The sequence below is a fragment of the Podarcis tiliguerta genome, assembly GCF_965153285.1.
Source record: "Podarcis tiliguerta genome assembly, chromosome: 2".
In the NCBI taxonomy this organism is placed as follows: domain Eukaryota; kingdom Metazoa; phylum Chordata; class Lepidosauria; order Squamata; family Lacertidae; genus Podarcis; species Podarcis tiliguerta.
In genome coordinates this window covers 74,766,210-74,780,584 of record NC_139535.1, presented here as the reverse complement: position 1 = coordinate 74,780,584, position 14,375 = coordinate 74,766,210, and the positions used below count along the sequence as shown (strand labels likewise).

The 14,375-nt window shown below is 39.0% G+C and overlaps 1 protein-coding gene across 6 annotated transcripts in view; it reads left to right on the top strand.

The window, feature by feature from the left end:
* The window catches only part of DOCK2 (dedicator of cytokinesis 2), a 245,877-nt gene that overhangs the window by 207,335 nt on the left and 24,167 nt on the right, over positions 1-14,375 (top strand). For all 6 annotated transcript variants that reach the window (XM_083430680.1, XM_083430685.1, XM_083430683.1 and 3 more), the window contains 7 exons: positions 1,538-1,694; positions 3,310-3,350; positions 4,852-4,942; positions 5,826-5,945; positions 8,117-8,206; positions 8,938-9,042; positions 10,036-10,177. In XM_083430680.1, coding sequence (XP_083286806.1) covers positions 1,538-1,694; positions 3,310-3,350; positions 4,852-4,942; positions 5,826-5,945; positions 8,117-8,206; positions 8,938-9,042; positions 10,036-10,177 — 746 coding nt within the window. The remainder of the gene's footprint in view (positions 1-1,537; positions 1,695-3,309; positions 3,351-4,851; positions 4,943-5,825; positions 5,946-8,116; positions 8,207-8,937; positions 9,043-10,035; positions 10,178-14,375) is intronic.

The following is a 14,375-nucleotide window of genomic DNA, read 5'->3' as shown; positions in this document are numbered from 1 at the left end:
GTTTTTCACTGTCACAATGGAGCGAGTTTGAATCTGTAGCTGTATCATTAGAGTGGTCTTGGAATTCTAAAGCCTCTGACAGCATGGCCACTGGTGAAGGATGTTGGGAACTATAGTCCAACAACATTTGAAAGACCACAGGTTTCCCACCTTTGCCTTTGATGGAAGAGCAAGGTGCAAGTGAACTACAAACGGAAGCATAAATAAATTCCCAGTGTACAGAGTAACTCCTCACATTCCTTATGGAAAGCCCAAATATTAAGTTGAAAGTTAGATTATTCTTTGGAGGTAACATTAAATACCTATTAAAACAATGCCATGATATCTAATGAAAATGCAAGATTGCAGTTTCTAAAGAATGCCAATGAATTACAAAATATATTTGCATATGTAAAATATACTAGTGCATTACAACACAGCTTTGCATTTAAATGAATTTACTAATGAAGCCCAGGGAAATCAAGAACTGTACATACTGCAGCAAAGCAACAATTCAAGACATGCAGGATAATTGCATTTTAAGACGGTGAAGAATGAAACTGAGCATTTGCTAACTTCTTGTCATTATTTTCCAGTGCAGTGTCCCTCATAATTTCCATAATTTATCAGATTTAAAATCCTTAATGGACTTGGTTAGTTGCTGCTGCAGTCACTTAAAAGCTAGATCAGAATTTAGGAAGACAGGATGCTTTAACAGGATGTGACTATAATGGTGCAAAAAGAAACATCACCAGCCTCTCACTTTGTCAGAGCCCATGAATCCCCTGTCTCACATTAAAGCAAAGCCAGAAGACAAGAAGAAAATACATTCAGGCACTGTAGTGTCACACATTCAATGACTCAAGACTGAAAATTACCTTTCTGTACAGAAGCAGCTATCCTATCTTTCCAGTGCATTTTCTCACTGAAATGGTAGTGAAAAGGCAGGATAGGACTGGCAGGATGGGCAAAAAACCCCCATGAGATTTCCTCCAAATGATCATATTAAATTCATTTGCAACTGCCGTAGACCTTCTGCACACCTGATCAAGGACAGCAAGTACTTTTGTGAACTGGAAGTACTTATGCACAGATGATTACAACAATTTGTATGACCATGGCATAACTGACTGCTGCCACCATGGGCTTACTGTAGTGTATGCATGTACTTCTAGTTCACACAGTATTTCTAGCACATAATCACAGACGTGGTGTGAGCACACAGTTTCCAGATGAGTAAACCTAAACTGCTTGATTTCTTTTATTTCTGGGCTTTTAACTTAAACCAGCAGCCAGAAGCTTTACTTTGGAAAAACATGGCAGACCTGCAAAACCCATTCTGGTAGCAATGTACACGTGTGTGTAGAATAGTGGGGTTCTGGGCAACAGTGCCTAGAGTATCATTTCATAGAGGTATAATCTCAGATTTGCAGTCAAATGATTTTATTCATTGCTCCCCTCTCTCCCCATCTCCCCTTCCTTCTTATTGCCAAGAGGAACACCCACCAGTGTGTCTTCTCCAACAAGCTGGTTCTCATACTGTCTTCTTTATTTTCAGTCTCACCGAGTGTTCCTCAAGTTATGCCAAGATTGCCAAGGCAGTTGAAACGTTTGTAAGCCTAGTCAAAGGCCTTTTGGAAAAGCTGTTGGATTACCGTGCTGTGATGAATGATGAAAGCAAGAACAACCGCATGAGCTGCACTGTGAATTTGTTGGTGTGTAGTGTTTTGAAGGCTTGCTTGAAGACGTTCTTCAGATAGTAAATCAAGAAATCCATACACTAGGATGGTGGGAAAATGTTTTGAAGTTGTGAGCAATCTACAAAATCTGCAAATGCTTGATCTGTTTTGAAGGTGGCTCATAGTAATGACTGAAGGGAGTAAACATAGAAAGGAAATGGAAGCTATACTGTATCCTCATATTATCATAGACCTGGAAGGGAAAAAATAAGTTATCAAGTCTAAATGGTATAATGTTAGGTAGAAACTTCTATCCAAAAAGTCTTAAGAGAACACTCCATGCATTCCCAAAAAAATTAAATCGGGCTGCTAAGAGAGCAGCAAGCCAATATGCTCAACAACAACATTTATATAGTACCTTTGGGGTACTATATTAGATCAGTAATTCTTACAGTAGCCCAGTAAGGTAGGTTGATACAATTCCCCTTATCCTGTTGATGGGACACTGAGGTTTAGAGGGTAGAATCATACCTAGTGTACTCATGCCTGAGGTAAAACTTGAATGAACCAGGTACTTTCTGATTCACAGCTTATCTACACTACTACTGTCTCTTACTGCTGTATACTTCATAGAAAACAATGTATGGTTCTAGATCATTGGTAGGCAAACTAAGGCCCGGGGGCTGGATTTGGCCCAATCGCCTTCTAAATCCGGCCCGAGGACAGTCTGGGAATCAGGGTGTTTTTACATGAGTAGAATGTGTCCTTTTATTTAAAATGCATCTCTAGGTTATTTGTGGGGCATAGGAATTCGTTCATTATTTTTTTCCAAAATATAGTCTGGCCCACCACAAGGTCTGAGGGACAGTGGACTAGCCCCCTGCTGAAAAAGTTTGCTGACCCCTGTTCTAGATCATAGAAATCATAGAATTGTAGAGTTGGAAGGGACCCTGAGGATCTAGTACAGCCCCCTGCAATGCAGGAATATGCAGCTGCCCTATACAGGGACAGAACTGCAACCTTGGCATTTTCAGCACCACAATCTAACCAACTGAACAATCATAATGCTCAGCACTGTAACTAAGCCACACCTTACAGAGAAAGGCAACATTTGCCCTACCTACAAGGGTATTGGCCATTCTGAGCTGCCTAACTTATCCACCCTGTTTTCTGTCATCGAATGTATGTCACAGTTTGTGTATTTGATCGAAAATCGTCCCATTGGCTACTTATGAAAAACTGTCAGCCCCAGCATGAACATATACATTAGAATTCATGATATATCACTCGGCAGATAGAAGGCCTGATTCTTACTTTTCTCAAGCAGAAACTTTTCATCAACTTGCTGTCATGAACTCAAAAGATTTTCACCCTAATGATTTCAAAATATCATTTCATTGAGAATCAGCAGAACTGCTGTGGGGAAATATGTTATGACCCTAGATTAGGACGGTACATTACCAATTATTGTATGAATTCTGGTTTCAATCAGAGGCAGTGCATAAGTAATGCATATTCATGTTAGTGCTAATTAAAGCCTTGAACTTTTAGTGATGAAATATGACATAAAGGCAAAGTGATTCCCTGAATGAAACTAACCATGATTTCTGTGTGCAAAGGTGATCAGATTTCATTCATTTTCCTTCCCTAGAATTTCTACAAGGAGATTAACCGTGAAGAGATGTATATAAGGTATGGTGATCGTTCAGCTGGTTTTGTTGTTATTGGAGATTGCTTTTCCTCACATAATCTACAGGAAGTTATATGGAATTGTGGTACATAACTGATAGCACTCCATTCCCCTCGACTTTGCAATGTCTAAGGCTCATCCAGTCCTGTATAAATCTTGCTTGAGCCTTCTGCAGCTAAGCCATGCCATACATATAACTTTAATTCCCCACCTCACCCTGGTATTTCATTTGAGTGAACCAATCAGGTGCCTGGCTTTCTCTCTCTAAATGTAACGGGAGCTGAAATTTGAAGCAAAGTAGATGACACATTCTAAGTTGGCATATGGAATCAATCCTGATTGCTTTGAATTAGACAAAAATCTGTAAATAAAGACCTGCTCTGTAGGGTGTGCTGCTGCTGTAGTGTCTTGCACATGGAGCACTACATTTGGAATTAGATTGGAAGTCGAAGATATCTTTGCAGAAACAGCTTTTTTATACGATGTATATTGTGAGTATGTGTGTGATGATGATAAATAGGCACATTAGATTTGTAAAGCCATTAAATTGCATCTGTAAATCCATAGGCAACAGTCAGCATTTTAAACCCTGCTAGAAACATGCAAGTTGTTTCTCCCTTCCTCGCTCCCTATTTTCAACTCATAGGCAAACTTAGGATTTTATAAAGCAGGCCAACAAGCATCTTTCAAACTAGTTTATTAGGACAGGCAGTTTGTCAAGATGGATCGTACCTGCAATGTGAACTTGGAGATGTGCAGTGCATGCAGTTTACCTGTGCTTTCAGTTCTGATGTTCATTTTCTTTCTCTTGGAACAATAAAAATACAATGCAAGAACTGTTTCCTCCCTGCGCCACAAAAAATAACCCTTCTTTTGAATATGCACTCCTCTTAAAATTTTGAATTCCAACATGTTACATCAGTTTCTTCATGAAACTTGCCTATCTTCTTATCAGGGCATGTTGCTTCTTCCCTTATATGAATACAGTATAAGGATATGGATATTTAGCAAGCCTTTTGTGTCTCTGTGAATTTGGATAATGTCAGCTGCAACTGATAGAAGATATATGTAGCTCCTTTCATGGACTACAAGAAAGCATCAGCACCAACTCAGGTTTTAAGCCTGTTTTCAGTATAGATAGAAGCAAAGTGGTGAAAGGAGAATAATTAAGGATGTGAGGCTCCCTCATTTCTCTTTTTTGTAATGCAGCAAAAGTCAGTGGGAGTGGTCTTCAAAGCTCTCATTATGTTCTCATTTGTATGTTAGCTTTCGTGCCTTCACATTGTCAAGCTTTGCTTCTTAATGAAGGCAGTCATAAATATAACATTTGATCCGGCCAGACATTAAGCATTTTTAAAGTTCTATTAGTCTGAACTCAGTTTTAATACATTAATTTATTATTATACGTCCCAGATTTGAATGGTGGCCGTCCTGCTCATCTTGCCAACTCTTCATGAACTTTTCTTTTGTTCTGTCTCCCTCACTCGCTTCATCCACTAACAGGTACTTGTATAAACTTCGGGATCTTCATTTAGACTGCGAGAACTACACTGAGGCAGCCTATACTCTTCTGCTGCATGCTTCGCTTCTGAAAGTAAGTAATGCTATGAATTTCAGTTGGTCTACTGTGGCTGAGACTAACATTTGATACATTTTATGGGGCCTACAAACAGGGGACTATCAAGACAACTGTAAACCATTGGCCCTTTTCCATTAGCACCCCTAACAAAGTTTGAAATGGGAGAGCACTGAAGCGCATTTAAATCCCACGCTCTTTCATCTTCCCCCGGCCTTAAACTGTATACAGCATGGGTAGTCAAACTAAGGCCCGGGGGCCAGATCCAGCCCAATCGCCTTCTCAATCCGGACAGTCTGTGAATCAGCGTGTTTTTACATGAATAGAATGTGTCCTTTTATTTAAAATGCATCTCTGGGTTATTTGTGGGGCATAGGAATTTGTTCATTTTTTTTCCTTCAAAATATAGTCCGGCCTCCCACAAGGTCTGAGGGACAGTGGACCAGCCCCCTGCTGGAAAAGTTTGCTGACCCCTGGTATACAGCATTAATGTCTCACATTGAACTTAACTGATTTGTAGAAAAGACTCTACCACCCAAAGGTAGAGACAATGCACATACTTTTGTAACCGAAGAAAATCTTTAATAAAAATTAGTTTTAAAAAAGTTCTCCAAAGGAGATACAACACATTTTCTACCGAGATATAAATGTACATGTGCAAATTTGCGCATCAGAATCAACATGCATATCACTGGTGTTGTTTTACACTGAAATGCACACAGTGAGTGATTGGACAAGCACTGGGTCCATGTTCAGTGCATGTATTTTGTACTCAACTACAGTATTGTACCTGGTTTGTCAGAACAAGACTGCTTTGTTTGTATCACTCCAGCTCCTAAATTATAGACAGATGGCAATTATGTATTTTCTTCTTCTTTTCTCTCCTCCTCCTCCTCCTCAGTGGTCTGATGAACAGTGCACTCCCCAAGTCATGCAAACAGAATTTCAGAGTTCACAAACTCATCGGCACCTGAAAGAACACTTGTATGAGATGATAATAGAATACTTTGACAAGGGAAAGGTACCATTATTATTATTATTATTATTATTATTATTATTATTATTATTATTTCCTGCTGAGGAGCTTTAGACAATGGCTTTTAAGTTTGTTCCACAATGTAAAGCTCACCAGTTGTTTTTTAAATAGTCTGATGGGCTAATATAACATTCTTTCCATTTTGCATACATCATGAAGTATATTGCTTTTAGTCTTACTGGTGGTACAAACATAGTGTTTGTGCATAGATTTATTTTTTTACAAGTGTATGCAAGTTTCCATTAGCAAGGTGACCTTTCCATTAGCAAGGTGTTGCTATGATTGAGGCAACACATAGATTATGTATTGAGATCAAGCCAACATGTTAAGGTCTACGTGACACTGCTAAAGCCATCTAGGCTTTGATCTATCATATTTTGAGGTCAATAGTAAAGCAGTTTTTATCTGTAAGGAGCAGATGTTTGCATTGAAATCACTGGAGAACTTAAAGGCTTTCTTTCAGAAGGCGTATTTATCTCCTAGGAAGGCACTAGTCTGTAGTAAATTCTACCCTGTGCAACTGACATCTTCCATTTAGCCGTGGCAATAGTTCAAAAGGTCTTGGAATTTGGTGATAGCATTGTGAAAGTTTATTCTCCAGAACATTTACTTTTTGTCATGGCAACATGAAATGTGGCACAGATGTGGAGAAGGCCAGTGCATGTACATAAACAGGTCACTATTATACAGTGGAGGAAAAGTTGAGATTTGTAGATGTTATCTGGATAATATCTGGTGTCCATGTCTTAAAAAGAAGATTTTAATATAAGGGCATGTTTGCACAAAGGTGGACTTGATCTAATTTAGCGTAGACCTGGTTTACTGCATTAAGTTTGTACTGATACAGCAAGAACCTAGGGAAGTTTTCCCACAAGAATAAAATAATAAATTTTGAGATTTGCATGTATGAAATATCACATGTTAAGATTAACCTTAGCCTGTTTTTATCGGAAGGTGTGTGTAGTTGTTTGATACTCTTGACGGTGCCCCAAAAATCATACATCTTCTATCAGAAATAAATGAGCTATGTGCTGAATTTCTATCTTTATATTTTTGTGCATCTTAGCAAGCAGGTATGCATAACTTAAAAGAGAGATGGGTATAAAGTAGGCTAGATTGATTTAGGTGCCCTTTATGGCACTTAAATATAATACTTTTGGAAAGGTAAAACACAAGCCTTTAAAAATATTGGCTCAAAGCAAATGCCTCTGGTAGCAGACGTGACATTCTTCTGGTCTTCAGAGATAAAAGCTGCCCTACTTGTGCTCTTCTTTTAATGGTTCATGCATCTTTCTTTTAATAATTTTACACCTTTATTTTTGCACATTAGTCTTTTGTGTTTCAGATACATTTGCCTCTAATTAGTGGTGTTTTAGATACATATATTGTTTATAAAAATGTATTCCACTTAATGTAATAAAAAGCTCTAAGCAGTTCAATAATCAATAGAATTTTGTAAGGACTAGATGAAAACAAAATATGATTGTACCACAAAAAGCTGAGCAGCGTGCAGATCTTTCAACACTGGTGTAATATGTGGAAAGCTGGATGTCCCACTAAGCACCACAACAGCTGTATTTTGCATGAGCTGCAGCTTCTGAACTGAGTGCATTGCAGTAGCCTAATGGTGAGTTTACCAATGTATGAATCACTATGACAAGACTATTCTTGTCCACAGAATTCCAAAGTTGGTGTACCAGCTAAAGTTGGCAACGTGTTCTCCAAGCCACTGAGATCATCTGGGCTCTTGTGAGAGCAGCACCCCTAACTATGCACCTCTTCCTTCAGAAAAAGTGCAACCCTATTATGATCTTATATACAACAACGTATCTGAAAGCCATCCAACCTTATTAGCACTAATTGAACCCATGACTTCATGCTGGCACCATTTTAGAATATGCAGTGACTCTCATTTCAGATTTCACAAAGAAATCAAGCTAGGCAGAATCATACTGGTGACACCTTGCCCAAATCTCCTAAAGATCACTCCAAGCAGTTTCATATAGATATGAAATAGCATTGTGGACAAACAGCACAGTCACCCAGTATTACTCCCTGGAAGCATCACTAAGATCGCCATACTTGGTGATGACTGTAAGCATTATTTATTTTTGTGATCTTGTGATTATGCTTCTGAATGTCCTGTTGTGTTGCAGATGTGGGAAGAAGCAATATCCTTGTGCAAAGAGCTGGCAGAACAGTATGAAATGGAAATTTTTGATTATGAACTTCTCAGCCAGAACCTGGTAGGAATGCCACTCTCCCAAAATATCCAGTTACTTGTAATTTCGTATTTCTTTTTAAAACCTTTATGTAGATCCGATGGCCAGCATTAATCGTGTTGATTCAGACATACTGCTGAATTACTCAATGTTCAAAGACTTGTAGTTTAATATGTGATGTCAATTGAACTAAAAGTGCTGTCTATGGTATTTGATTCCTCCTTGCTGTTCCATATATGCAAATCCTGAAGCGTGTTTTGCATTTGCTGAGTGATGAAAGTGCATGTGTAAACTTACTTAGGTGGTGTTTGTCAATCTGTATTAAGCTGCTTAATAAAAGTAAATTAAGAGCACTTATAAAAATGATCTTTGCTTTCTTTTCTTATTTAAGTTGATTGGAGAGAGGAGTGGGCCTGTTATGACATTCTGTAAGTTGTAGGAGGGTAGCTATGATATGGCCAGGAAATCTTCATCAAGCTAGAAGGCACATGAAATTCTTTCTGGTCAAATGTCCTCTAAATCTTCAGATTTTATTTGCTTCAGGCATCAATTTTTTATCTCTTCTTGAATTTTTTTAATAATTCGCTGTGTGGGGTGAATAGTTGTTTTTCTTTTCATAGTAATATGCAAATGTACTAATATACAAATGCTCAAGGAAGCTATGTAAAGCATAATTGCCTACTTAATGAAAGTGATGTTAACCAGTTTCTTTTTACTGTGATGCTAAAGGAACCTATCTGTGTCTTTACTTTCAGAGGCAGCAAGCAAAGTTCTATGAAAATATTATGAAAATTCTGAGGCCTAAACCAGACTACTTTGCTGTTGGATATTACGGCCAAGGGTTCCCCACCTTCCTAAGGGTAAATGCATCTGCTTTGTGTACTTTATCTTTAATAACTGTTTGTACATAGCCCTAAGGAACACCAATATTCTGCCAGTGAAAATGGAGTTATTTACTGCAGGAGAGATTTATCTTCATTTGACTCTGCAATGCACAGGATTTCTCTTGCAGCCATCTGAAGTGTCATTTGTAACAATAGTGAGTGTCACATTTTCAGAAAGAAATGTGATTTATTGCATTCTGTTCTTTTTCCTGCTGCTTTCAAGGTTAGAAGAGGCTTACAGTGGTGATAAGGGAATGTTCTGGATTTTTACAAGACAATCATAATTAAGGAATGTTTTATAGCTGGAACTCATCCTAATGAACAATAATAACAGCAATACAAATAGCCCAGAGAATGAAACAGGAAATCTAATGACGATTACATCTAGTGCGCTTCCATTTATATTTGTAATTTGTATAGGTGAAATCTCATAAAACAGCAGTGCCTTTACTACAGTTTTTATGATTCCTGTTGCTGTTAATAGCTTAAACTTTCAAATGCTGCTAATCCACAAAGTCAATTTCCACTTCCTCACCCTTCAAAAACTGATTAGCAGCGCAGCCATAGCCTGAGATACACTGAAGAATACTAGATGTCCCTACGCAGCCTATCAACCTACAGGAGAATTGTGTGAGTAAGGAGCAGTGGTCCATAATAAATGGACTTTTTGCTTCTTTAAAGAATGGCAAGGTTCTATTGTTGTTAGCCGGTCTGAGCCCGGCTTCAGCTGGGGAGGGCGGGATATAAATAAAATTTTATTATTATTATTATTCACCTTTTTAAATTGGCCCTCACATATAATGTGTTGCAAATGATGACCTTGAAATATTGCTGGTGTTAAGAAGACAGTGTTGCATATGCAGCCTGCATTCACTATTGCTAAGAGGAAAAGAGTAAGTAATGTTCTAATGCATAGCAATATTATCTACAAGTTTGTAGTCTCAAAAGTCATCTAAGCTTTTCTTGCAGAACAAAGTGTTCATCTATCGTGGCAAAGAATATGAGCGGAGGGAAGATTTTCAAGCGCAGCTGATCAGCCACTTTCCAAATGCTGAAAAAATGACTACTACTGCACCCCCTGGAGAGAACATAAAAAACTCCACAGGCCAATGTATCCTTATAATCCTTATTAATAATCTATAGTTATTAATAAAGGGGAAAGAGATGCCTAGTGTTAGATGGAAGTCTAGAGAAAGCAATACCGAAATTCACAGTGTTTTAGGTATATTTTTTGAAGATAAACTCCTAAAGTGTTTTACATATGCGTTGGAAATATATGGAGTATACAAATAGACATTCACATATTCCAAGAAGCTATGCTTGGTTGTGGCTCTATGAGCACTCGGTAACTGGCACAATTTACTACTCTACTTAATGTGTGATGCTATATTTATTTTAGGTTTTCTGAAGTATTTAATGTACTCTCTTGTAGGCTACGACCTGCCAGTAAAAAACATCCCTGCTTTTGTAAGTACGCATCTGTTGGGTTCAGCAGCTCTTTTCCAGTTGGCCACAGTGATCTTCACCTTTCTTTTTAATTATGTATTTATTTTTTAGAAAATGTTCTAAAAACATTTTCTAAAAATGTTCTAAAAAACTTGAGAGACAATTCCAGATACTTGTGTTTATCTATAGTTATAACTATAGATATAAGCAAACTATGGGAAGGGGTGCAGGAGAAAATATATTTGCATGAGAGGATAGGAGAGAGGAGGAAGCAAATTGCACATTCTAAAATTGAAATAGGGTCTTTCTCCATAAAGATAAATCTGCCATTTGTGCTAAGTGCTAAGTGCATATCAGAATCCTTAATGAAACACAATGTGGGATGCATTCATTTCTCACTTCTTTATATTATACCGGATTGCATGGTTCAATGCTGAAGATTGAAAAATTACTTTTAAGAGTTGAAAGTGCTATAATAACACTATTATTTTCCTCAGTGTACATACACTTTTTAAACCTACTATAAAAAGGTAAAGGGAACCCTGACCATTAGGTCCAGTCGTGACTGACTCTGGGGTTGCGGCGCTCATCTCGCTCTATAGGCCGAGGGAGCTGGCGTTTGTCCACAGACAGCTTCCGGGTCATGTGGCAGCATGACTAAGCTGCTTCTGGCGAACCAGAGCAGCACACGGAAACACCGTTTACCTTCCCGCCGGAGCGGTCCCTATTTATCTACTTGCACATGACGTGCTTTCGAACTGCTAGGTTGGCAGGAGCTGGGACTGAGCAACGGGAGCTCACCCCGTCACGGGGATTTGAACCACGACCTTCTGATCAACAAGTCCTAGGCTCTGTGGTTTAACCCACAGCGCCACCCGCGTCCCTGGTTAAACCTACTATAGAACCCTGAAAAACGAAGTTGCCTTATGGTGACTTAGACAGTTGGTCCATCTAACTCAACACTATCAACTGTGATTGGCAAAGGTATTCTTGATCTTTAAACTCCAGGATGGGTAACTTCTGGCCCTCGAGTTGTTGGACTCCAACTCCTATCATCCCTCATCATTAGCCATGCTGGCTGGGGCTGATGGGAGTTGGAGCCCAATAGCAAGAGGATTGAATGAGCTCAACCCCAGCTTTAACTGGAGATACTGGGGACCTCTGCTACTGAACTATGAACCTTCATTTGAAAATAATTACCAGAGGTGAGCATACATAGATGCCACAAACCATAATGTCTTTCACATACAACTTTAATATGCTGGAAAATTACTGTCCATCTCCAGCCTAAGAGGGAAGAGATGTTGACAGGATGATAAACAGTTATGGTTTAAAGGCATACATGGAACAGCTGTCATATCACAGTTGTGCTTTGTGCAGGCAGGCTTTACACAGAGAATGGTGTACATCATGTCAATACTGTGTCCACTACTGCAAAATGCATCAACGAAACTACTTAAAATAATTTTGCACATAGTTCTTGTTAGCAGAATATGCCGCTCTATGAATATGTCACAGAAATAATAAAAATTTGACCACAGTGGCACACCTAAGTCCATAGAGTGTTTAAGGATCATTCACAAAGTCAGAGAGCGGTTTGTTTCTTCATTAGACCACCATCACCCTCAGGTACAAAGCTGTATACTGACAATGCAAGTTTTAGCACCACAGTAATTCCTTTTTGTTTATTTTTAAACCTCTGCCACAATGGCACTCTTAACTCCAACAGTGGTTGGTAAAATAAGATCTAAAACATTTAAAACAAAAAGTGCCATAAAACAGCTGCCATCGAGTCTATCACTCAGGGAGGAAAATCAAAAGCGTCACTGGGACACATCAGGAAGTATCTGAATGGCCTCATAGAAATGCCTATCTGAATGCCCTGAACAACAAGAGGTAGAGCAAAGCATCACCCTCCCATTGAAGGAAAAACAGTCATTTAGAGCAGGGATGGGTAACCTAGCACCCTCTACAGCAAGCTTCCTCAACCTCGGCCCTCCAGATGTTTTTGGCCTACAACACCCATGATCCCTAGCTAGCAGGACCAGTGGTCAGGGATGATGGGAATTGTAGTCTCAAAACATCTGGAGGGCTGAGGTTGAGGAAGCCTGCTCTACAAGTTGTTGAACTATAAATCCCATCATCCCTAACCTTTGGCCAACATCTGGAGGCTGGAGGGCCACAAGTTCCCCAACCCTGGTTCAGAGCTTTCTTAATGCTAATAATAATAATAATAATAATAATAATAATAATAATAATAATAAATTTATTTATATGCCGCCCATCTGACTGGGTTCCCCCAGCCACTCTGGGCGGCTTCCAGCAAACTGAAACACAATACACTCGCTTTAGCTATTTTCTCAGCACGTTGCAACATTGAATGCATTATTTGTATTTGTTCTTTTGAAGTGAAAGGTTGTGGTGATTTTATTTCTAAGCATGACACTGTTTATTCAATCGGGTGGTATTTTTGGATCATGATTTGTCAAGACCATGTTCATACTGTAAGGAGGGCTTAGAAAGCTTTAAAAGCCTTAAGCCTGTCTTTTATAGGAATGTTTTATAACAGCTTGTCAAAATATCATGTGTCTCCATTTCTCAGGCCCAACACTCAAGCTAAAAGCACTTAAGAACCAAGCTCTTTTTGTTTTCCATTCACCCTTCACCTTTCCTTTCTTCTGGCTTCCTATTCTGGGAAAGGAAGCTGTCACACATACACAATCACCTTTTAAAAAGAGACATTTCCTACCTGTAGGGCGCAATTTTGAAACACAATTTTAGTAACCAAACAAATGTTCCTTGTTTGATTTCTATATTATGCTGCAGTGCTTTCCACTCAAAGATGTAGGAATGTAGGAAGCTTCCTTTTTAGTCATTCATAAAGCGACTGAATGGTGGGACACTTGCAAGCAGTCTTGGATGAAACTGATTATCTTGACTCATTTCAGTCCTGGTTCAGATCCTACTATGAACCTTGGTCTCCCTGATGGATAAATTTAAGATAAGGATAAGGAGACAGTTAAGCAGAGTGTGACCTTGATGTTTTTATTTGGTGTCTCTGTGGTTTTTGATACTATTGAGCTGCTCAGAGTGGCTGGGGCAAGCCAGTCAGATGGACACAGTACAAATAAAATCGTTGTCGTCATCATCTTCGTGAACTGAGTCAGTGAGAGATGTTTTGACAGCACTGTTTTAAAATGCTTTTGATTGTATCTCCAAGTTCAGTTTCAAATAATAGCACTGGGTGATTATTTAGGGGCCCTTGTTACTTTTGCTGTGCAATACCACAGTGTGCCATCTTGTCCTCAGTGCTCAGTGCCACCTCTTTTTCTCTGTAACATCTGATTCAGGGGAGACCATGCAAGACCTGGACCAGTGCCTGTACTTAGTGGTGGACTAGAATGAGGACCAATAAATTGAGTCTGACCCTGGCAAAACAGAGGACCTAGTCTTGATAATTAATTGATTACCTGCTTGGGTTGGGGTCATATGCCCTTTGAAAGACTTCTGATTCAATCTTTGTCACCAGTGGCCCCAGTGACCTTACCAGATTCAACTAATAAGGCATCTACAGCCCAGGATAGCCTGACCACTGTTTCTTGAGGTTGGCCCACAGGCTGAATTTAGTGCAAAATGCAGAGGCTGAACTACTCACTAGGGCAGGCTGAACTGCTCACCACCACCACGTTATGCTACTGCTGAAAGAAACTCACTGGCTGCCAATTAGCTACCAAGCTAAGTTGAAAGTGTTGGTTAAATCGCTTTAAGAAGGACATGTTGGCTCAATATATTTTAGACACATTGAAAGTCATGTAATATTTTTGAACCTAAATTTTAATTAATGTCTACTTTGGCAACTACTG